The 24,234-nt window shown below is 47.0% G+C and overlaps 1 protein-coding gene across 3 annotated transcripts in view; it reads left to right on the top strand.

Moving 5' to 3' along the window:
* Positions 1–24,234, top strand: part of HACE1 (HECT domain and ankyrin repeat containing E3 ubiquitin protein ligase 1) — a 153,310-nt gene that overhangs the window by 23,270 nt on the left and 105,806 nt on the right. For 2 of the 3 annotated variants that reach the window (XM_069974773.1, XM_069974774.1), the window contains exon 5: positions 20,050–20,135. The exons of the other annotated variant lie outside the window; for it this stretch is intronic. In XM_069974773.1, coding sequence (XP_069830874.1) covers positions 20,099–20,135 — 37 coding nt within the window. In that variant the 5' untranslated portion in view covers positions 20,050–20,098. The remainder of the gene's footprint in view (positions 1–20,049; positions 20,136–24,234) is intronic. 3 annotated transcript variants of the gene reach the window in all.

Genomic DNA, 24,234 nt, shown 5'->3' with positions numbered 1-24,234 from the left:
AGATTGCCACATGGTATGCTTAGATGGCTAATGTAACATTGCGTGACAACCATGCGTGTAATGTACAGGCACAACTAAACATCTTCTACTTGTGCTTAAATGGTTGCAATCTTTTGAACAGCAAATCTACAATGGTCAACAATTGGTCCCTGCTCTCTCTACACAAATTGGTAGCAAAAAGGAGGATTTAATAATAAAATATACAGTAATAAGAAATAGATACAGTATTGGCAGGTGTCCACATGGTTTTCTGTATAACATTCCCGGGATCCTAATGCCGGTTTGACACATGGCAGGTTTTTGGAAAATTGCCACTGCAGTTTTTGTGCCAAAGCCAGAAGTGAATTCAGATGGGATGGAAAATACAAAGGGAGGACTTGTACATCTCTTTTCTGTTGGATCCACTTCTGGTTTTGGCACAAAAACTGCAGTGGCTGTTTTTTATGTGTGTCATGTCTAAGACCAGCATAAAAGACAAATCTGCTTAGCAACGATATTTGTTGGCAAGGAAAGAAATTTATTTAGAGGGCTTTTACAAAAGGGATTTTCCAGAAGGGGAGGATGGGACAAAAACATGGGCAACATGTGGTTTGTTGCCTGCTTGCAAATTGGCTGGTGGGAGGGAGGGGGTTATTGTGGGGTTCACATTCCCCATGTGAGGCATTTGAACCCCCTCTGCCCACCTACTTAGCAAGCCTAGGGCTAGACCACCCCAAAAAATTTTTTAATTTTCTTTTCAATAGTTTTTACTAAGAGTTTTTTCAAGAAGTTTTTGCAACAGTACAATTCTGTGTACATCAAAACAAATAAAAGCAAAAGTGCATGCTTTAGATCAGCGTTTCCCAACCGGGGTGCCACGGCACACTGGTGTGCCTTGAGAACCCACCAGGGGTGCCACGGGATCCCGGTGGGAAATGCAACACTGTCCCTTTAATATCCCTAGAAGCTGCGGCCGCGCAGCTTCTAGGGATATGCCGATCGGTTTGATGTTCAGTCCCCGCGGCTCACAGGATGGAGCCTGAAGAGGAGGGAGAACTGCTGCCTGCAGCCACACAGCGTGGATTAGGTGAGTATGATGTTTTGTTTTTTGTTTTTTAATTATTGGTGCATATTGGTATACTGCAGGGGGCATTATAAATATATGGGGGCATACTGCAGGGGGCATTATTAATATATGGGGGCATACTGCAGGGGGCATTATTAATATATGGGTGCATACTGCAGAGGGCATTATTAATATATGGGGGCATACTGCAGGGGGCATTAATATATGGGGGCATACTGCAGAGGGCATAAATATATGGGGGCATACTGCAGGGGGCATTATTATTATATGGAGGCATACTGCAGGGGGCATTAATATATGGGGGCATACTGCAGGGGGCATTATTATTATATGGGGGCATACTGCAGGGGGCATTAATATATGGGGGCATACTGCAGGGGGCATTATTATATGGAGGCATACTGCAGGGGGCATTAATATATGGGGGCATACTGTAGGGGGCATTATTAATATATGGGGGCATACTGCAGGGGGCATTATATGGGGGCATACTGCAGGGGCATTAATATATGGGGGCATACTGCAGAGGGCATAAATATATGGGGGCATACTGCAGGGGGCATTATTATTATATGGAGGCATACTGCAGGGGGCATTAATATATGGGGGCATACTGCAGGGGGCATTATTATTATATGGGGGCATACTGCAGGGGGCATTAATATATGGGGGCATACTGCAGGGGGCATTATTATTATATGGGGGCATACTGCAGGGGGCATTAATATATGGGGGCATACTGCAGGGGGCATTATTAATATATGGGGCATTATTATTACATGGGGGCATACTGCAGGTGGCATTATTATTATATGGGGGCATACTGCAAGTGGCATTATTACTGTATGAGGGCAAAGCAGGGGGCACTTGTAATCTGGCCTCATGGCCATAGTACTTCTCATTGTACCCCTTTATATTGCAGTATATGAGCCACATAATTATCAGCACCATACACAGTATATGGTGCTGATAATTATGTGTTCATATACGTGGGACTGTATGTATGAGTTTACATGGGACTGTATATATATATATATATATATATATATATATGGGAATACATGGGACTGTATGTATGAAGTTACATGGGATTGTATATATGAGGGGGTTATCCTTTTTTATTTCACTTTTTTAAAATAAATAATTTATTGAAAGGACCCCTGCCAGGCATATTTCACTCTTGAGGGCTTAAAAAGCAGCTCTTGTGGTGATAAGAAGCTGATTTAAAACCCCCAAGAGTGAACTCCGTGAACTATATTTATAATATGTACTGTTTAGTGTCATTTTGCGCCATTTTGGTTGGTGGTGTGCCCGGGGATTTTTTAAGTATAAAAAGTGTGCCGCGGCTCAAAAAAGGTTGAAAATCACTGCTTTAGATGATATATTACATAATCATGAGCGAAAATCGCGTCCAGCAGGCTATCTTAACCTGGCAGCAAACAACAAGCCAGACAAAGGAACAGTTAAACAAATAACAGTGTAGTCCCACCAAGAGTCCAACAATCCTGTAGAAAATAAGTTGGTTAGCCAGATATAATGGTGCTATATGATGATATTTATATAGTGAAAATTGTGTATAAGAAGCCTCTAGAGCCACATCTCCTCCAACATTTAGCTGTGGCATCCTGATATATATGAGCTAGGCGGACTGGGGTAAGATACCACCACAGTAGTGTGTCTTTAATTCAGACTCAACATGTGAGCTACATCTGAAAGTACCCAAACCTCTCTTGCAGGACTGTAAAAAAGTGAAAGCAAGTGGGTCTACTCGAAACCTTATGTGCGACAAATCGTTTAGTAGATGTTTGACTCTTAGATATTTAAAAAATTCAGTTGTGGGGCTACTGTAGGTCTCTTCTAGCCTGTGAAATGGCAAAAGAGTGTGTACATCCAGGATTTGGGAAACTGTTTGGATCCCTCGGTCTTGCCAGGTCTAAAGATCTAGATCTGATACACCAACTGATAAAAAAGAAATAGGTATAAATGATTTATGTAATTGTACTCGCTTGGGGACATTAGCATGGTATTGTATCCAAGCTGCGTAAGAGGCCTGCACCACTGGGTTAGAGCAGACCAGCTCCCTCTTTCGCCAAAATGGCAACAATAGAACATGGCTAAGGTTGTATGGTATTGTATCTGTTCACCCAATGTGTCTCTGTCTCACCTTTCCACCATCCCCTCAAATATGAAACTAAAGTGGCTGTGTAGTATGTCTTAAGGTCTGGGATACCCAAACCTCCTGCAAGTCTGGTTTTATGAAAAGTTTTAATTTTATATGAAAATATGTTTCTGCTAAATTGTCAGCTCTTTGCTGGGTCTACACCTGGTGCAGCCTTTATATACTCCTACAATTATTGCCTATAGCAACCTGTCAGTGTCAATATAAAGGGGTAGTGTGGCGCTAAACATTTAGTCACAAAATAACACACATTACAAAGTTATACAACTTTGTAATGTGTGTTATGTAATTGAATTGCCCTCTTTCCCGTGTTTCCCCCCACCCCGGAAGTGTGGTGCATTATACTCACCGCATTACTGTTGACCCCCGGTCGCCATCTTGGGACAATGACGACATCTTCGGGAGGCTGGCCGAACCGCTTCAGCCGTCCCTCATGCCGGCCCCCCTCTTCCGCGTCATCAGCTGCTCAGCCGCGATTGGCTGAGCACAGTTATGGGTCACGGAACGGCCAGGTCACGGAACGGCCGGTCTCATACGTTGTGTGAACATAGCCTAAAAGGGGTTTTCCAGATCAGCCCCAACTCCTTTTTTTAATACAGCTGCAAGTCGTCATGTGACCCATGGCTCTATTCATTCTCTATGTAGCCGCCAGAGAGAGCTGAGTACAGTACATTTAAAACAAAGGAGCCAGGGGCCGATCTGGAGATCGCCGAGTCCCTGTGGGTAGCAGACAAGTAAGTTTTAATCGGAGAACCCCTTTAATGACTGACGAAAAGCCTTTATGGCAGCCATTAAAAGACCTTATGCAACCTGATGATTTTTTTTATGGCAGGGCTAGATGCAAATCTCATGAGCTTGGCTGTCAGCATGACTACAAGGCTTCCACTGTAACTAACAGGAGAAGAGAAGCCTCTGCACCTGCTAGTTTAACCCTTTTCATGCTTCTGTCAAATATTGACCACTGCCTGCTGTGTTGCTGTGTTTCCTTCACTCCATCAGCAACCTGCCACAATCATGGGGTGCTGTTTGGTTTCCATGGCAGCCAGGGGCATAGTGAAGGCCCCCAGACCTGCCATGTGTGTCTGATAGGTAGAAATACATTGCACTGTGATCCAGAGATCGCAGATGAATGTCCCCTTGCAGGTCTATTTCCTTTTTTGCATAAAACATAAATATTTCCCAACACAGTGAAAGCTATAAATAAAGACCAAAATTGCTGCATTTCTAATCTGCCTCCCAAAAAAGGAAAAGGAGGCATTAAGAAAGTCATGTGTATCCCATTATAGTACCAATAAAAACTACTATTTTACTTGTAAACCCCCTTAGTCCCCATATAGCTCCACCATATGAAAAATAAAAAAGTTATGTTATATTATACCAACCCTTAGGGCCAGTTCACACGGAGTAAAAGAGGCAGAATTCCGCCACAGAACTCTCCGCCGCGGAATCCCGCCTGCCTCAGTGTCATACAGTCTGTCTATGGGTGGGCTGGGCCTCCGCTCTCCACGCCTTTCCGCTCCAAGAATTGACATGTCAATTGTGTCTAAGCTCCAAAATTGTGTCCTTAAATATTTTTTTTCCCCCCCACGAATGTCTTTGGCACAAAATGAAGAAAAAAACTGCTGGGGTGTTTTGTTTTTTTTTCAAACAAAGCTGTGCGTAAAACTCAGCCCATGGCAAGAAAATGTCACTTGTATCACTGGAAAAGGAAACACATATACGTAGGAGGTTAAAATGGCAGTTGTACATTATTGCATGGAGTAACGCTCGTCCATAGCACTTTACTAGGCACTGAAGCTGCACCTGCTATGGCTGTAGCTGGGCGTTATGCAGCTGCTGTAATCATACTACTATCTGGCTGCTCGATTGAACTGCAGTTAATTAGTTCCCTCACTGTGAATTATTCAAATTGCTTCCTGCGACTGCCCATTGAGATTTCACAATTGTTTATGCTTCTATCCTCTTGCCCTCCTGTGTCCTGTTTTGGTTTTGTTTGCCTGTTTGTCAAGCAGTTGCTTTGTATGAGTGTTGTGCTTAAGTAAAATACAGCATCAGGCACTTCCCCTTACATAGGACCACTACATTTTGGCATGTGTTTTTATACCAAGCATATTTCACAGCAAAACCAAGTCTTTACTGTATACCAAAATTATTGTAATTTGGTTAAAATTGTCATTATAATTCTTGTAGTAGTGTATAGAAGTTTATAGGCTTGACAAATACTGCTAATAGTTTTGTCCATCCAGATAAAAGCGGTACATAAATTCAATAGACAGCATTGTTATCAATGGTCACCAGCCTAAAATTTTCATACATCACTGTTTTAGAAAATCGATTCACTAAATCTTCTTCAGCTGGTTCAAATCTCTTTCAGGAAGTTCAGTTGGGCAAACATGTCAGTTGCCGATCCCCACCTTCTTGCTTAGAGTCTCTAAAGGAGAAGTAGGTAGTGGCCTCCCCCCAAGCTTAGGTAGAAGCTCTGAGTTGGTAATCCCCTAATTAGGTAGAATCCCCTAGTAGGTAATCTCCTCAATTAAGTAATCCCCCTTCAATTAGGTAGATGCCCCCAATAGGTAGGTAAATGCCCCAATCCAGTAGATAGATGCCCCCAGTAGATAAATAATGTCCTGTTAAGGTAGTTAATTCCTGTTAGGTAGATGCCTCCAGTAAATAGGTAATACCCCCCCCCCCCCAATAAAGTAAATGCCCCCAGTAGGTGATATCCTCCCAATTAAAGGGGTTATCCAAGTATTACAGAAACATGGCCACTTTCTGCAGAGACAATGCGATTCTTGTCTCCAGTTTGGGTGCAGGTTTTGCGACAAGAGTCGTGTCATCTCAGCACTGGAGGCGGGCCGACCCACCCTTAGTGGGAGGAAACCCCCGCCCCTCTATGATAGGGTTCCATTTATTCTAATGGAGTCACGTCATGGAGGGGCTAGGGTTTCTTCCCACTGGGGGTGGGTCGTCCTGCCTCCAGTGCTTCAGCCTGGGCCTGGTGGTACAGTCACTTTGAGTATTTTACTCCCATAGGCAGATAACCGGTCAAGTTAGGTAGATGCGGAATCTGTTGTCACTATACAAATAAATATTATTATTATTACATGCCCCCATTTGGTATTTTCTTCCTTCTCCTCAGGATGCCCCAAATAGGTTCCAACAAACAAAAATATAAAAAATCCCACTCACCTTCTCTCTGCTCCAGCACAGAGGCCAGGCCCTCTTCTTTATCCTCTGCTCTGTGACGGCCACCTGGAGGAGTGGAGCTCTTCCCCTGCAGATGGCGCATCATAAAATCATGTTGTTGCGTGTGGCCCGTAGTTGAAGACCTGCACTGCTCTAGAGTACAGGAGTGTTTAGAGCCCCTGATCCTGTACTCACATTGTATAACACGCTAAGAAATTGGGGTAGCAAAAGAACCTATACTAACCTTGCCCAATCTCCTGCATCTGCTACTCCAAGTTCCTGCTCATCACTGCTACTTCCCAGTTTCTTGTTACATGTCATCCCAACAGGCACTGTCTCGCTTAGTCAATCATTGGACACAATGGTATGCCACCTCAGTTAAGGACTGGCTGAGCGGGCAATTATTGCAAGGACGGCACGTCACTGAACCAAAAAGTAGTGGTAAGGAGTGGGGACTGCAGGGGATCGGGGGATGTGAGAATAGGTTCTATTTTATTTTTATGCCACCCTGACAACTGCTTTAATAGGGAGGACCTACCCACATACATACAAGGATGAGTTGTGGCTGGAAAAAGTCATTGTGGCATTGTCCACATGGGAAAGGAAAAAGGAAAGTGTCTCTGATTATAGAAGATATCACTTGTGAGTCATTGAATGTAACTTAACTGTAATCACTTGTAATCACTGGATAATGCTAGTCTTTGTATAATGACATATTACAGTATAGAATGATATATAGAATTTGGGCCCCACTTTTATTTTTGCCCATGGCCACACTTAGGCTTCATTCATACGTCCGTAGTGCGGCCCATAATTGCCGACCACACTATTAGTTTGCATGTGTAGTGCTCCTGTCAGGAATTTACCTGACCGGGATCCAGCGCCGCTCTCAGCCTTCAGACCGTGGCACCGCCTCCCGACGTCCTCCCGAGTGACGTCACGGATACCCGACGTCGTCCCTAGTAACCAGGGACGCTGCGGGCTCCGTTCATTAGGCCGCTTAGCTGAGTGGTGTTCGGCACTCAGAGTGAGTGGTAGATGCCACTGCCAGTCACTCTGCAGTGCTACAGCTGTCTGTGATCAGGACTCAGGAGTCGGGACCAATGATGTTCTGGTCTGGGCTCCTGGTCCTGTATTTAAAGAGCCAGCAGTCATTGACTGATCGTTGGCTATTAGGCCCACTGTCTCGTCTTGTCTGTACCTCCCTGTCCTGACAGCTTCGTAATTCACCGTACACTGAATGGAAGATATGCAGTGCGCACTGGGACCTATGCTTTTTTTGTGTGCCACGTACGGACATGTGAACAGGACCATTGAAATGCATTGGTCCTATATCTGTAGTTGCTATATGACCTCATAGGGATCCTGTGCTACCAGGGCTTCAGGCACACAGCTTTAGCCATAATGTTACCAAGAGTTAAAATCAATGCTGTATCTTCCGGCGTATATGACGAAAAAAATCTCAGAAGTTGGGTGTTGTCCTTTACGCTGGGTATGGTTGCCGCATACAGTGGGGGAGCTAAAAAACTGCACACTGCAAACTTATGCACACTGCCTGCACCGGAGGTCCCCAAAGCTCTCCTGGAGAAGCTCTCATCAGAGAAGTTCGGAGACGTATGGCTGCTGGGAGACCTTAGGGGACCTCCTAATAAAACGTAACTTTTATTGTAATTTAAAAGCACTACTCCACAGTCAATACCTATAACTATATAGGTCCACTGACAGTGGTACTGATTGATGTCAGAGTTAGCTGCAGTCTAACCAGACCAATATGACTGTGGTAGTAGAACTTTAAAATCTGATCACTGCCTCCACAACTAGTTTCACTCCTAAACGGAGCGTCTTCAGGTGTAGGGCAAATGGCTCAGTACCAATTGTGGAATAGCCGGGTACCCCCGATGTGTAAAGGCACTATAACGTTTGAGTTGTGTGTCTTAGGGGACCTCCGGCAGCTCTGCCATTCTCCCAAAACTGCCTGCGCTAGGAACGTAAAGGGAGACACGTGGCTGCCGGTAACGGGCCACAGGTGAGTTGAATTGTTTGCTTTTTTATTGTTCAACTTCAGGCTCTAGCTAGTAATTTCTGCTGCGGTCAGGCAGGGGTCAACATTTTCCGGCATATAAGGTGAACTCCTGAAAATCTTCTTAAAAGTAAGTGGTCATCTTATATACGCCCAGTCGTCTTGTAAGCACATCATACTCGTAGGTCTTTAAATGTTAAACATAAAAAATTAACAAAGTGATAATTATCAACAGACAACAGACAAAGTGATATTTACATCTGTACTAGGAATGTCTGCTTTCCTCTAGTTGCATTTACCTTCATTGCAGTCAATATATGAGCGCTGACGGCTAAGCTCAACACAAGACAAGAGGTGGTCTCTTATTGTTGCTATGGGAACATTCCCATTGCTTCATCATAACCCATTTTTTTTTACTTGAAAACAAACCTAATATATGCACAATTCTATCAGAATGACCACTATTTAGTCATTGATCTCAGTATATTTTGATTGGAATCTACTTTATATATTAATATTGTGAATCTTGTTCCCATAATTTATCTGTTGCTATTAAAAAAAAGTATAATACAATATGGTTGTGGCACTAAGAACGGTAAAATTCTTAAGTTTGGCATCAGATAATCCAGAAAGTTGTTTCCAATACTGTACAATACTGTTTACTATACTGTAGACCTGCAACATAATGTGATATTTCACACAAGGGTATCAATAGTCTTTTTGCTTCTTAAGGTGAAAAGTGAAAGGTTTCTCCTTCCCCAAACTGCAGGGATGAGTTCAACAGCAGGTTGTATGACATTGCAACTCAGGGGAAAATAAGTTCCATACAGGATCCTGGAGCCTGTGATGTGGCACATTGAGGGCAGGGGGTTTATTTTGTTGCCTCTGCCGCTGCCTGATGATAAATCGCTGGACTTTTCCTTTAACCGGTCTTTTTAAGGAGCTGTCAGGACTAGGGGACTGGTAGACATAAGAGGTGATGCCCTAGCACTGACAACCGCTCGCTGTCCCTGCCTAATTACCTCAACTGCCCTAAATGGCAGCGGATAACTGGTCGACACTCCCTGGACTGCAAAGGTGTGACACCAAACTTCGATACAAAATCATCAGATGGGAGAGAAGTCAAAAGCCAATAGCCAGAAACAGCTAGGAACAGAAGAACTGAGGTTCTATCGCAGACAAAGAGGCTTGATGGGGTAGCAGTCTTGCAGAGGCTGGAGTCCCAGCCCCAAGGCGTGATTGAGGCAGAGACTCCAGCCCTTAACCCCTCCACAGAGCTGACTGGCAGTGCCAGCCTCAAGTCAGCATAATACTAAAGCTAAACACCTGAGCTGTCCGGCTGAGTCCCGGCTGCGACAAGAATCACAAGGGACGCCGCCGACGTGCCCCTAGCAACTTGCCGGGCCGTTTACCAGGGATGTCTGACAGGCCGGCCGCTCATGTCGGTGTTGCTGGGAGCAGAGCTCTGATGCCTCCTCGGCTCATCCAAACCAGGATAAAAGGCTAAAATTTTGATTGATGGCTGCGTGGCCATACACAAAGAATTGCCATTCAACTCCTGGTGTCTGGAGAAAATGCCTCGCGGCTGAACGCAGACATTGCTCCGATGTTTGCTCATCACTAATTTTCAACCTGACAGGTTTTCTTCAAAGTTGGATGTGTAACCACAGTGCTGGGTAGGAGTTAAAGCTATATGAACTGATACTTTTAATAGTCTAAACTTCAGCCTGTGTTCAGGGAAATTCCACAGTCGCTCTCCAGTGCCACTCTTACCAGTACTGACATCAAGCAGATATCACAAAAAAATTTTTGCGTTTATGATGCATTTTTGCCACAATTTTTCTGTAATTTTGAGGCAAACTACGCAATTGTGGTAAAATAGCACAATTTTTACCGCAGTTCCATCAAAGTTGTGGCAAAATGTTGCTATTTTACAACAATTGCACAATTTGCTGCAAAATAGCAGGGAAGTCATGGCAAAAATGCCACGCATCGCATGATTTTTAGGCAGGGTCAAACAAATCAGCTGATCTTTGTCTTTTTTACACGAAATGATAATCAGCCATATCAGCCTGACTCGGCAGATTATCGCACAGTGTAATAGGGCCCTAAGGCCAGCCCTGGGTAAGTGTAAGTAAATTTTTTCACACACCCCCTCTCCAGGCATAGAGTATAAATGAGTCCTAAGAAAGATACCATGCAGCAACGATTTTTTTTTTTTTTTTTTAACGATAGATAAATTGTTAGAAAAAAATTGTCATACAATTGTTTTAAGATCGCCAAAGCCCATCTCACACATTAGGGTGAATCTGTGAAAGACTGTTAAGACAAAGCAATCTGCGAATTTTCAGCAAACGACCAACAATTATTTGAGAACATGTTGAAAGATCACGATGAACGATTTCTCGCTCGTCGCTTGATCGTTCGTTGTGTTTACATGAGCCAATTATTGCTTAAATGTTATCGTTATCGAGATAATTTGAGCAATAATGCAGTCTGTTTTTGTTTTATGGGGAAAAAAAACCAGACGCAATTGTGTGCATCTGTTTGGATCCATTTTCCACTGACTTCTATTGTAAAAAGAAAACAAATCAAAATGGTTGTTTTTTTTCCTTTTAACGTACACAAACATGGTTGACCACCTTTTTCTTTATGTTGAAAGTAACTATTTAAATGCAGTGTGAACCCAGCCCTAAATGGAAACTGGTGTAAACTGCCCACAGCAACCAATCACAGCTCAGCTTGTACATTGCCAGAGGTTAATACTGAATTGTTATTGGCTGCTATGTTTAGATTACACCAGTTTCTGTTTTTCACACTGATCAATCTGTGCCGCTGTGTTTATCACCAGGACCGGCTTTAGGGTAGATGGCGCCCTGTGCGGAATTTGCTTTTGGCGCCCCTCCACCCAAATGCAGCTCAATATTAGACCCCTTGTGTGCTGTCCCATTAGTATATAGACCCCTTGTGTGCTGCCCCAGTAGTATATGTAGACCCCTTGTGTGCTGCCCCAGTAGTATATATATACCCCTTGTTTGCTGCCCCAATAGTACATAGACCCCTTGTTTGCTGCCCCAATGGTATATAAACCCCTTGTGTGCTGCCCTGTAGTATATAGACCCCTCGTGTGCTGCCCTGTAGTATATACACTCCTTGTGTGCTGCCCCCACTTGTATATAGACCCCTGTGTGCTGCCCACAGTAGTATATAGACCCCTTGTCTGCTGTCCCAGTAGTATAAATAGTTTAAAACCCTTATAAGCTATCCCATTAGTATAGACCCCTTGTCTGCTGCCCCCACAGTGAGAGTAAAAACAAACAAAATAAAACACATACCTCTCACTCACTCAATGGCTTATTGTACTGTCAGTCAGGGCGCCCTAATTAATTATAGGCATGTCATTAGACATGCTTATAATCAAATGAGGTGGCGCAGCAACCGGTGGTGACCCTGGCACTTGCCTGGGGATGTGTGCGCCCTGTGTGGTCGGACAGGTCACACACCCCTAAGGCCGGCCTTGCTTATCACAAATGTAATGTATAAACAATAAACTTTCCAACCATACATTTCAGCATAAGCCAGGGGTAGGGAACCTTGGCTAAAGCTTTGGCTGTCCAGGCATGATGGGAATTGTAGTTTTGCAACAGCTGGAGAGCCAAGGTTCTAGGGACCTGGATACGCTTTCAGACTGTCAGCGGTAATCATTGCAAGTACACGAGGTTGTCGCATTTGTATGTGTTCATATTACAAAGCAATGCACTGTGAAAAACATCATTTAATTCGTAACGTATTTCAGGGAGGCTGTTGTTATGTGTGTATCTCTTCTATAATATACAGATAACCTTAACTATTAAACATAAAACAGAAAAATCGGAGACTCACAGTTCATGAGCTAAGCTTGCTGAAGCGCTCCGGCTGAGGAAAGCTCAATCAATAGCAACACGTTGCCATGGTAGCAGTGTAGCCCTAAAATTGGCGCTTATTTCAGTGGTTCTTGAACATGCATCCATTGTACAGGTTATCGAGCACAGTCATTTCAGTGCCTGAACCAGAGGTTCTCTTTTACAATCTGACATTTTGTAGCCTCATTATTTTAGTCTACATGTGTGATCGATGACTGCTAAACATATTGGGCCATCTAGCTGAAATATTGGCCACAGTGTCATTTGTTTTGATATGTTGGGCGCAAAGTTACCAAAACCCACATTGGTGATTTTTAAAGTGTTTTAAAAATCTTGGCAAAAATGGGATATGGGATTTACAACTTGATCCCTACAATGGTCTGGTTTTACTGTAATTTGGAATCGGAGAACAATTGGTCTCTTACAATTCAAAATAATGGATATACCATGTCTCTACAAAAATAAGACAGGGTCTTACTTTTTTTTTTTCTCTGAAAAAGGGCTAGGGCTTATTTTTGGGGTAGGTCTTACAGTATGCTATTAAACAGTGGCCCACTCTATACGGTAGTTAGATACCATACTGTATGTCCCACTGTTATTAAGCTCCTATACTGTTAAGTTCTCCTGTAGTTAGACCTCCATACCTCTCTGCCCCTCTGTAGTCCTTTTCCCATACTGTATACATCCCCCTCTGCAGTAAGGCCCCCCATACTGTATACATCCCCTCTGCAGTAAGGCCCCCCATACTGTATATATCCCCTCTGCAGAAAGGTCCCCCTATACTGTATACATCCCCTCTGCAGTAAGCACCCCTTCCCCCATACTGTATACATCCCCTCTGCAGCAAGGCCCCCCATACTGTATACACCTCTGTATTTGTTCCCTCAGGCTATGTTCACACAACGTATGTTTTGCATAAATCACGGCCGTGATTTATAGAAAACATAGGTTGTATGTAAATGGATGGAATCCCGGCTGTAGCGTATACACATAGGGGGACATTTATCATGGAAAAAAAATGTGTCTTTTTCGTTGGAAAATGGCCAGATGCAAATAAATTTATTCCCAAATGGCTGTTTTGCTAATAAACATTTGCATCTGGCCATTTTCCGCCCGGTGTGCCAGGGGGCGGGGAGGGTGTGTGGAGGGGGCAGAACGGAGGGAACGGACTCAGGGTCCGCTTCATTCATCATTAGTAAAAAAAATAGTAAGGAAACCTATGTCAGTTCTATGCTAAATAGCAGCCGCACAGACACGTCAGTTCACACAATGGAGCGTGCGGCTCCGGCCGCACTGTCCATTGTGTGCAGCAGTGAATTTGGATGCGGTGCTTTAGTAACATCGGCCGTTCTGTGACCAGGCCGTGTCAAAGAACGGCCAGTGTTTTACAATGTGTAAACATCGCCCCATACTGTATACATCCCCCTCTGCAGTAAGCCCCCCCTACTGTATACATCCCCCTCTGCAGTAAGACCCCCCTACTGTATACATCCCCCTCTGCAGTAAGACCCCCATATTGTATACATCCGCCTCTGTAGTTGTTCCCCCATACTTTATACCTCCCTCACCCTCTGTAGTTGTTTCCCCATACAGTATGCCTCTTTCTCCCTCTGTAGTTCTTCCCCCATACTGTATACCTCCCTTCTCTGCAGGTAATCTCCATACTTTATACCTCCCTGCCGCCTCTGTATTTGACCCTCATATTCTCCGTCCCCCATATTCAGTGTTCCTTACTATGCATCTTCTTACCACCCCTGCAGCTTGTGTTGAGCAGGTGGGGGCAGACCATAACAAGGGTACCACTGAATGGCTGATGCCAACTGACTCTAAAGTAATAAGGGGACACAGTGCCAGTGGAAATTCGGGTGTGCATGGCAATAAAGACGCATATGACAGTAATGCGCGTGACTCCTATTGAATGAGAATGGTGGTTCCGTGTATTATGGCTGACATGGAAAGCCAACTTTCCACGAGCGGCGTGAAATTCTCCGCTAATCCGGTAGGGGCGCCTCATACCAGAGAAATTTAAACTAGGCTTATTATTGGAGAAACAGTGTAGAAACCAAGAGAAACCCCTCTGCTGCAGACCTACAAGTACAGCAGATTTGCAATTGTTTTACCTTTCTGAACATATTTTCAAAAGTGCCTCTATCAAAAACCATGTCACTGCACTGTATATAGTGTGTACATATATTTTTTCAACATCCTATTCTTATTGTTGTCAATTGACAAAACTTCTCGGCAAGAACAGCATGCATAGGAAATAACATGATCCATAGCCAAGTTAGGTATGCAGAGGGTTAACATTTAGGGAGGACACTACAGGTAGGAAAAGTTTATAGAACTTACCGATCACTTCTGTATCCACGCCTTGTTAACAATATTGTGTGTGGATGATAAACATAACCAAAGCAGAGAAATAGTGGGAACACCTTTCTCTCACGCTGAATATGGGCGATAAAATACAGTCTGCTCAATGTAAATGTTCGCACATATAATACAATTAATAAATGCTGCCATCTGCTGGTGACTATTGGAAAAGTAGACTGCCAGCATATTGTTTCCTTTTTTTCTGAACCAAACATGAAATATACATTCATAGTATCTTATGTTATACATTTACACTAAAATAGAGAATCAGTGAGTACAAAAGACCATCTTGGTCACTCATCCTAAGACCAGTCTCGTATGAATATACTATTGTCGTGTTTTTTTTTTTAATCTTTATTGCAGCCACTAATCCTCGCCCAATGGTGCGTTTACACAGAGAGATTTATCTGACAGATATTTTAAGCCAAAGTCAGGAATGGATTAAAAATAGGAGAAATCTCAGTTTTTTCTTTATGACCTGTTCCCTGTTTATAGTCTGTTCCTGGCTTTGGCTTAAAAAAAATCTGTCAGATAAATCTGTCTGGGTAAACGCACCTTAAGGCTATGTTCACATAATGTAAGTTCCATGGGCCGCCATTCCCACGGAACTTATGTAGTGCTGCCTTCTGAGGGAATCCTGGCCGGGATCCCTAGCGGCGCCGTGAAAAACTGACTTGTCAGTTTTCTGCAGCTGTTATTCATTGAATAGCGGCCGCAGAAAACCCTGTCAGTGCACACTGTGGAGTGAGCGGCTCCGGCCGTACACCCCATAGTGTGCAGTAGGGAGTTCTGATGCGGGCGCGCACTGATGCGTCCGCATCAGAACTTAGTGGCGCTAAAGATCATCCGAATGGAGTACCGGCCTGGATGATAATTTTAGAGACCGTCCGGGTCACGAAACGGCTGGTCTTATACGTAGTGTCAACATAGTCTAGGGGTGGGTTCACACTACAGAATTCTCGCGGATAATATCCGCGGAATTCCGTTGTGTGTCCGCGCGCACGGGCGTGCGCCTTTCCGCCGGCTCCATAGACACCATTCTATGGCCCAGCGTATTCTGCTATCCGCCGAAAGAAGTGACATGTCGCTTCTGCAAGAATTCCGTAGTGTGAACCCACCCTAACTGTGGAGTAACATAGCAAACTGACAGTATCATAGGTCACAAGCAGTGCTGTCAGTTTGGGTCATTAGGCCCGTATTTGGGCCAGGCCTAGTACGCACAAAAAAATTTTCTCAGTATTTTGCAACCAAAACCAGGAGTAGATTAAAAACACAGAAATGCTATGTTCACACACTGTTTAAATTTGGTCAATGGTCGCCATTTAATGGTAAATAACGGAAGTTTTTTTTTAAAAAACGTCTGTTGTTTTACAGTAACGGCAGTTATTTGCTACTACATAACGGTCATCCACTCAATTTCAACAGTGTGGGAACATACCCTTTCTGTGTTTTTAATCCACTCCTGGTTTTGGTTGCAAAATACTGACCAAAAATACTGTGTGGGAACATAGCCTAAGGCATTTTAGAGGCTTTTTAGGTAGTTTCATCAGATTTAAAGAAGCAAGATGCACTATTCTTCCTGTTGACACCATGACAGAACTTAATGCTGATCCCCACTTTAAGTTGGGTCCTACACTGCCTTCAGGGTTTCCGTTATAACTTAACAATGACGGCGGGGTGAACTAAACTGCAATACAGCCCTGAATAGGAATACAAAGATCTTAGGCCTACTCACAACACAACTGTTAAAGGGGTACTCCTATCTCAATTAATATAGTTATTCTTGTAGGGCATCTCACGTTAAATATTTTTATGAATACATTCATTTAGCAAACTTGTCTCATTCTCCTGATATGCTGCTCTTTCCCTCCTATTAGTGACAGATCATTGTGTAGGTTACTGACTACCACCATCAGACTAAAATTCCACCTTTCATTTTCTAAATAATCTGTGAGGAAAGAAAAGTGGAATCTGATTGGTTGCTAGGGGCAACAGAGACAGTTCTACTTTATATATTCTGTAAAGTATATATAAATGTGTGTATATATATATATATATATATATATATATATATATATATACATATATTAGACAGACCACTGCTTTTAGAGCAAAGTGACGGTCGGTAACCTAGACAACATGCTGTCAACAATGGGAGGAAATGAGCAGCATATGAGGAGAAGGAGGCAAATTTGATAAATGTATTTGTGTCTGTATTTGCGAAAAAAATATTTAGCTTGAGAAGATCTACAAGTATAACTATGTTAGTTGAGATGAGAATATCCCTTTAAACTTTTACATATACCATTCCTTGAGAAAGTATCTACTCCCTTTGTTGTTGTTTTTTCCTGTTTTGTTTCATTACAGCCTGGAATTAAATAAATTTTAACACCTTACCCAAAATACACACTAGTAGGTCATAATGTAGGCAAAGTCAGTATGAGGAAGGCTAAAGAGCTGAGTCTGCCCCATACTTGTTGGATGCCATCTGCCGCAACTAACACCCATAGTCATTTCGATGCCAGTTGTTTTAAGGGGTTATTCAGGCTTAGAAAAACATGGCCGCTTTCTTCCAGAAACAGCACCAGTCTTGTCCTCAGTTTGTTTGTGTGGTTTGCAGCTCAGTTCTAATAATGCGAATGGAGTTGGATTGTAATACCACACACAACCTGAGGACAGGGGTGATGCTGTTTTTGAAAGAAAGTAATTGTGTTTTTTCTACTCCTGTATAACCCCTTCAGCGCTCTAGATGCCATTATTAATAGCGACAAAAGCATTAGGCTAGCGTTAAGCTTTTAGCACCTAGGCCAATCGGTTGTCATGGCACGGGCTCTCTGATGCCCTCTGTGGCTTCCATGTTAGATCTGCTATAGGCAGGCTGTACTAGCAGAGTGCCGATAAAAACTACACTCAAAAGTACACAATAGTATTGCAGTGTACTCTCAGGGCCGTATTTGCCACTAGGCACCCGTGGTCCGGCCTCCCGGCCTCTTATTCGTCCTCCCAACCTTTCCCTCTTCCCCCCGGCTGCTCCCCCCCCCTTGCCCCCCAGCTTCTCCCCCTGCCCCCCAGTTGCTCCCCCTGCCCCCAGCTTCTCCCCATCACCCCAGCTTCTCCCCCTTCCCCTTCCCCCAGCTACTCCCCCTGCCCCTTCCCCCAGCTACTCCCCCTGCCACCCCTCATCTTCTCACCATCACCCCAGCTTCTCCCCCTGCCCCCAGCCTCTCCTCCTGTCACCCCAGCTTCTCCCTCTGCCCCCCAGCCTCTCCCCGTCACCTCAGCTGCTCCTCCTGCCCCCCCCAGCTTCTCCCCTGCCCCTTCCCCCATGCACTCCCCCTGCCTCCCCAGCTTCTCCCCCTGTCACCCCAGCTGCTTCCCGTTAACCATCTCCTCCCCCTGCCACCCCAGCTTCTCCCCTGCCCCACAACTTCTCCCCCTGCCCCCCGTTTCTCCCCTGACCACTGCCACCCCAACTGCTCCCCCTAGATGCGCCCTGTCACCCCAGCTGCGCCCCGTCACCCAAGCTGCTCCCCATCACCCACAGCTACCTCCCCTCCCCAGTCACCCCAGCTGCTCCCCTTTCCCCAGCTGCCTCCCTATCTCGTCACCCCCAGCTGCCTCCCTATCCCGTCACCCCCAGCTGCCTCCCTTCCCGTCACCCCCAGCTGCCTCCCTTCCCGTCACCCCCAGCTGCCTCCCTATCCCATCACCCCCAGCTGCCTCCCTTCCCCAGTCACCTCCAGCTGCCTCCCTATCCCCAGTCACCACCTGCCCCCCAGCTTCTTCCCGTCCCTTCCCCCCATGAACTCCCCCTGCCTCCCCTCATCTTCTCCCCGTCACCCCAGCTTCTCCCCCTGCCCCCAGCTTCTCCTCCTGTCACCCCAGCTTCTCCCTCTGCCCCCAGTTGCTCCCCCTGCCTCCCAGCTTCTCCCCGTCACCCCAGCTGCTCCTCCTGCCCCCCCGTTTCTCCCCTGCCCCTTCCCCATGCACTCCCCACTCTGCACAGTTATTTATTAAAGGGTTGTCCTGAGAGTTTTAGTTAGACTAAAAATATTATTCACAAGGGATTTGTCACAGATACAGATGAATCCAGGAAAGGAGCGGGTCAACAGGTCGTGTCTCACTGGTTCTATATAGATGGGCCCCAAGGATCATTTCCTCTGGTGGGCCCCAGGTACCCCAGTCTAGGGCAGCATGAACTCTAAATACAGGCCTGTGTACTATTAAAACAATTGAATGATTCCTTGTGCAAGGCCCATAGGGGAACTAAAAAAAGTGGAAAAAAAAGAACAAAAAAGTAAACATTTCATTTGAAAACAGATCTCTCCATAAAAATACAAAACATTATCCCCTCTCATTCTTCTAATACATAAACTATACTAAAACAAAAGTAAGGGCCCTATTCCACAGTAACAATAATCGGCCGGATTGGCCCCATTTGGCCTGATTCGGCCGATCGGTGAAATAGAGAGAACGATCAGCCGATGATCGTGTCATTGGCTGATCGTTCATTTAGGGCCAGACCTAAAATCATCGTTCCCCCACCGCGCATCGCTACGGTTGAATAGCGGTGCGTGGCGGGCGACTGACGATTTGAGAAGCAGCATCATACATTACCTGTCCAGGCTTCTTCTCCGCGCTGTCTTCATCCCCGGGCCCCGCGCGCTCTATCTTCAGAATGGCCGGTCAGCTGACGGAGCGCTCAGCCAATCACAGGCCGGGACCTCCGTGGCCTGTGATTGGCTGAGTGTGGCCTGTCAGCTGACCGGCCATTCTGAAGATAGAGCGCGGGTTCCCGGGGATGAAGACAGCGCGGAGAAGAAGTAACGATGTCCCTGCAGCCCTTCCTCAACGATCATCGGGCCGTGGAATAGGCCCAGTAAACGTCGTTACATCGTTGATCGGGCCCTCCTCAGCCCGTGGAATAGGACCCTAAATGTGCCTGACTGTGTTTTTGGCACAGTACACGTTACTGATTATGCAGGGGTGGGTATACAGCACAGTAAGGGCCCAGGGAACATTTCATGGTCCATATAAAGGTGACTTTATAGGAATAAAAACAGAGACAGACAACAAAGATATGTTCTGAATGCTTTTATTATTATCTATCCAGTGGTGCTGCCAGCTCAGTTGGTAGTCATGGGGTGACAGGTTCTCTTTGAATACATTTTATGGGTACGTTCACACTTACCTGATCCGCAGCGTATTTAGATTTCATTTAAATAACTGAACACAGCATCAAATCTGCACCATCAAATCTGCTGCGGATCTGCTGCAGATCTTTGTTTCTGTGGACTTGATCTTTGTTTCTGATCTTCCATTTTAGTATTTACGTTATGCAGCAATCCTGAAATCTTGCAGTTCTCATTGTGGCCATGAATCCTAGCTACGCCCCTGGACACCAGTATATAGGTAAGATGGAATCAAGCCATTCACAGTATTCTAGTATGTCTAGAATATTCTCTTAGTAGGGTCAACTCCAGACTATTGTTCCTATGTCCATGAGGCTGCTGTAAAGTAGATCTCTAAAGGCTTGCTCTGGCAGAATGGTTTTCCCATAGTAATGTACTAAAAATTAAAGCGTCACTGTCGTTATGACTTTCAAAATCTAAAATAACAGTAGATGTGATATAAAGCAAGTTTGCAAATTACATACTTACTTGTATCCAGGTCCTGTCTCCAGAAGGCAGCTTTTTAGTCTTGTGCTGGTTGAAAAAGAGACCAAATGCAGGAAGCCCCGCTTATCTGCTCGCTCACAGAGAAGGCAGTCCTTTATTTATGGACTCAAAAGAGCAAAAGATTAATGGTCCTTTTACATGGGACAATTATCAGACAGGAGAGCCGCTAGAAACGCTCCTGCAGCCGATAATCGGTCTGTATAAAAGTAACATTGATTAGCTGAAGATCGAACAAACGCCTGATCCTCGTCTGATCGCATCTTTTGAGCCTGCTTAAAAATGTATCTGTCGGCTGTACATCTCCCTGTGTAAACAGGTTTGTGCAGTTAGGGTGCGTTCACACCTACAGGATCCGCAGCAGATTTGATGCTGTGTTCAGTTATTTAAATGAAATCTGCTGCGGATCTGCAGCAGAAAATCAGCTGCAGATCTGGTAAGTGTGAACGTACCCTTAATAAAGGGAAACAGACAGACATGTCTGTGCTGTCAGTTTCCAGATCACAAGCAGCAGTCTATACTTACCAGCCACTCTGCTTGTGATCCGGTATCTGGCTCTCCAGTACTCATGCTGGCTGTATCTTCAGGCCCTGCCTTCTCCGGCTGTCAATCATTTTATAGGAGGTGGGGGTCCGAAGTTAGAGCAGCGGCAGAGGACTGGAGAACCAGAGATGCCAGCAAGCTGACTGACTCTACTACAGTCAGTGGGGTCTGTTGTGTGCGGCTAATGGACCCACTGGTAGTTTTTAGTTGTTTTTACCATTTGTTTTGGTGCAGAACACAACAAATGTGAACAGTGCCTTAGTGAGTCCTATCTAATACATTATGTAATATGGGACATGATTTATTAACCCTTCTAGGCACTTCAAGGGCTCCATTGTGTGTGGGTCAGAATCCATGGGCTGGTGCTGAGAGTGGTCTGCTCCCCATAATAGCTGTGCGGCTGTGCCTGTAGATGTATGGTGCTGAGGGTGGTCTGCTCCCCGTGTACTGTGTGGTGTTGAGGGTGGTCTGCTCCCTGTGTACTGTGTGGTGCTGAGGGTGGTCTGCTCCCCGTGTACTGTGTGGCGCTGAGGGTGGTCTGCTCCCCGTGTACTGTGTGGCGCTGAGGGTGGTCTGCTCCCCGTGTACTGTGTGGCGCTGAGGGTGGTCTGCTCCCCTGTACTGTGTGGCGCTGAGGGTGGTCTGCTCCCCTTGTACTGTGTGGCGCCGAGGGTGGTCTGCTCCCCGTGTACTGTGTGGCGCCGAGGGTGGTCTGCTCCCCGTGTACTGTGTGGCGCCGAGGGTGGTCTGCTCCCCGTGTACTGTGTGGCGCCGAGGGTGGTCTGCTCCCCGTGTACTGTGTGGCGCTGAGGGTGGTCTGCTCCCCTGTACTGTGTGGCGCTGAGGGTGGTCTGCTCCCCGTGTACTGTGTGGCGCTGAGGGTGGTCTGCTCCCCGTGTACTGTGTGGCGCTGAGGGTGGTCTGCTCCCCTGTACTGTGTGGCGCTGAGGGTGGTCTGCTCCCCGTGTACTGTGTGGCGCTGAGGGTGATCTGCTCCCCGTGTACTGTGTGGCGCTGAGGGTGGTCTGCTCCCCGTGTACTGTGTGGCGCTGAGGGTGGTCTGCTCCCCTGTACTGTGTGGTGCTGAGGGTGGTCTGCTCCCCGTGTACTGTGTGGTGCTGAGGGTGGTCTGCTCCCCGTGTACTGTGTGGTGCTGAGGGTGGTCTGCTCCCCGTGTACTGTGTGGTGCTGAGGGTGGTCTGCTCCCCGTGTACTGTGTGGTGCTGAGGGTGGTCTGCTCCCCTGTACTGTGTGGCGCTGAGGGTGGTCTGCTCCCCGTGTACTGTGTGGTGCTGAGGGTAGTCTGCTCCACGTGTACTGTGTGGTGCTGAGGGTGGTCTGCTCCCCGTGTACTGTGTGGTGCTGAGGGTGGTCTGCTCCCCGTGTACTGTGTGGTGCTGAGGGTGGTCTGCTCCCCGTGTACTGTGTGGTGCTGAGGGTGGACTGCTCCCCGTGTACTGTGTGGTGCTGAGGGTGGTCTGCTCCCCGTGTACTGTGTGGTGCTGAGGGTGGTCTGCTCCCCTGTACTGTGTGGCGCTGAGGGTGGTCTGCTCCCCGTGTACTGTGTGGCGCTGAGGGTGGTCTGCTCCCCTGTACTGTGTGGCGCTGAGGGTGGTCTGCTCCCCGTGTACTGTGTGGTGCTGAGGGTGGTCTGCTCCACGTGTACTGTGTGGTGCTGAGGGTGGTCTGCTCCCCTGTACTGTGTGGTGCTGAGGGTGGTCTGCTCCTCGTGTACTGTGTGGCGCTGAGGGTGATCTGCTCCCCGTGTACTGTGTGGTGCTGAATGGTCTGCTCCCCGTGTACTGTGTGGCGCTGAGGGTGGTCTGCTCCCCGTGTACTGTGTGGTGCTGAGGGTGGTCTGCTCCACGTGTACTGTGTGGTGCTGAGGGTGGTCTGCTCCCCTGTACTGTGTGGTGCTGAGGGTGGTCTGCTCCTCGTGTACTGTGTGGCGCTGAGGGTGATCTGCTCCCCGTGTACTGTGTGGTGCTGAATGGTCTGCTCCCCGTGTACTGTGTGGTGCTGAGGGTGGTCTGCCCCCCTGTACTGTGTGGCGCTGAGGGTGGTCTGCTCCCCATGTACTGTGTGGTGCTGAGGGTGGTCTGCTCCCCGTGTACTGTGTGGTGCTGAGGGTGGTCTGCTCCCCGTGTACTGTGTGGCGCTGAGGGTGGTCTGCTCCCCGTGTACTGTGTGGCGCTGAGGGTTGTCTGCTACCCGTGTACTGTGTGGTGCTGAGGGTGATCTGCTCCCCGTGTACTGTGTGGTGCTGAGTGGTCTGCTCCCCGTGTACTGTGTGGCGCTGAGGGTGGTCTGCTCCCCGTGTACTGTGTGGTGCTGAGTGGTCTGCTCCCCGTGTACTGTGTGGCGCTGTGGGTGGTCTGCTCCCCGTGTACTGTGTGGTGCTGAGTGGTCTGCTCCCCGTGTACTGTGTGGTGCTGAGGGTGGTCTGCTCCCCGTGTACTGTGTGGCGCTGAGGGTGGTCTGCTCCCCGTGTACTGTGTGGTGCTGAGGGTGGTCTGCTCCCCGTGTACTGTGTGGCGCTGAGGGTCGTCTGCTCCCCATGTACTGTGTGGTGCTGAGTGGTCTGCTCCCCGTGTACTGTGTGGCGCTGAGGGTGGTCTGCTCCCCGTGTACTGTGTGGCGCTGAGTGGTCTGCTCCCCGTGTACTGTGTGGCGCTGAGGGTGGTCTGCTCCCCTGTACTGTGTGGCGCTGAGGGTGGTCTGCTCCCCGTGTACTGTGTGGTGCTGAGGGTGGTCTGCTCCCCGTGTACTGTGTGGTGCTGAGGGTGGTCTGCTCCCCTGTACTGTGTGGTGCTGAGGGTGGTCTGCTCCTCGTGTACTGTGTGGCGCTGAGGGTGATCTGCTCCCCGTGTACTGTGTGGTGCTGAATGGTCTGCTCCCCGTGTACTGTGTGGCGCTGAGGGTGGTCTGCTCCCCGTGTACTGTGTGGTGCTGAGGGTGGTCTGCTCCCCGTGTACTGTGTGGTGCTGAGGGTGGTCTGCTCCCCTGTACTGTGTGGTGCTGAGGGTGGTCTGCTCCTCGTGTACTGTGTGGCGCTGAGGGTGATCTGCTCCCCGTGTACTGTGTGGTGCTGAATGGTCTGCTCCCCGTGTACTGTGTGGTGCTGAGGGTGGTCTGCTCCCCTGTACTGTGTGGCGCTGAGGGTGATCTGCTCCCCGTGTACTGTGTGGTGCTGAGGGTGGTCTGCTCCCCTGTACTGTGTGGCGCTGAGGGTGGTCTGCTCCCCTGTACTGTGTGGCGCTGAGGGTGGTCTGCTCCCCGTGTACTGTGTGGCG

The sequence above is a fragment of the Dendropsophus ebraccatus genome, chromosome 6 (genome assembly GCF_027789765.1).
Source record: "Dendropsophus ebraccatus isolate aDenEbr1 chromosome 6, aDenEbr1.pat, whole genome shotgun sequence".
NCBI lineage: Eukaryota > Metazoa > Chordata > Amphibia > Anura > Hylidae > Dendropsophus > Dendropsophus ebraccatus.
Note: the sequence above shows the minus strand (reverse complement) of the source record. Positions and strands in the feature narration are given on the sequence as shown.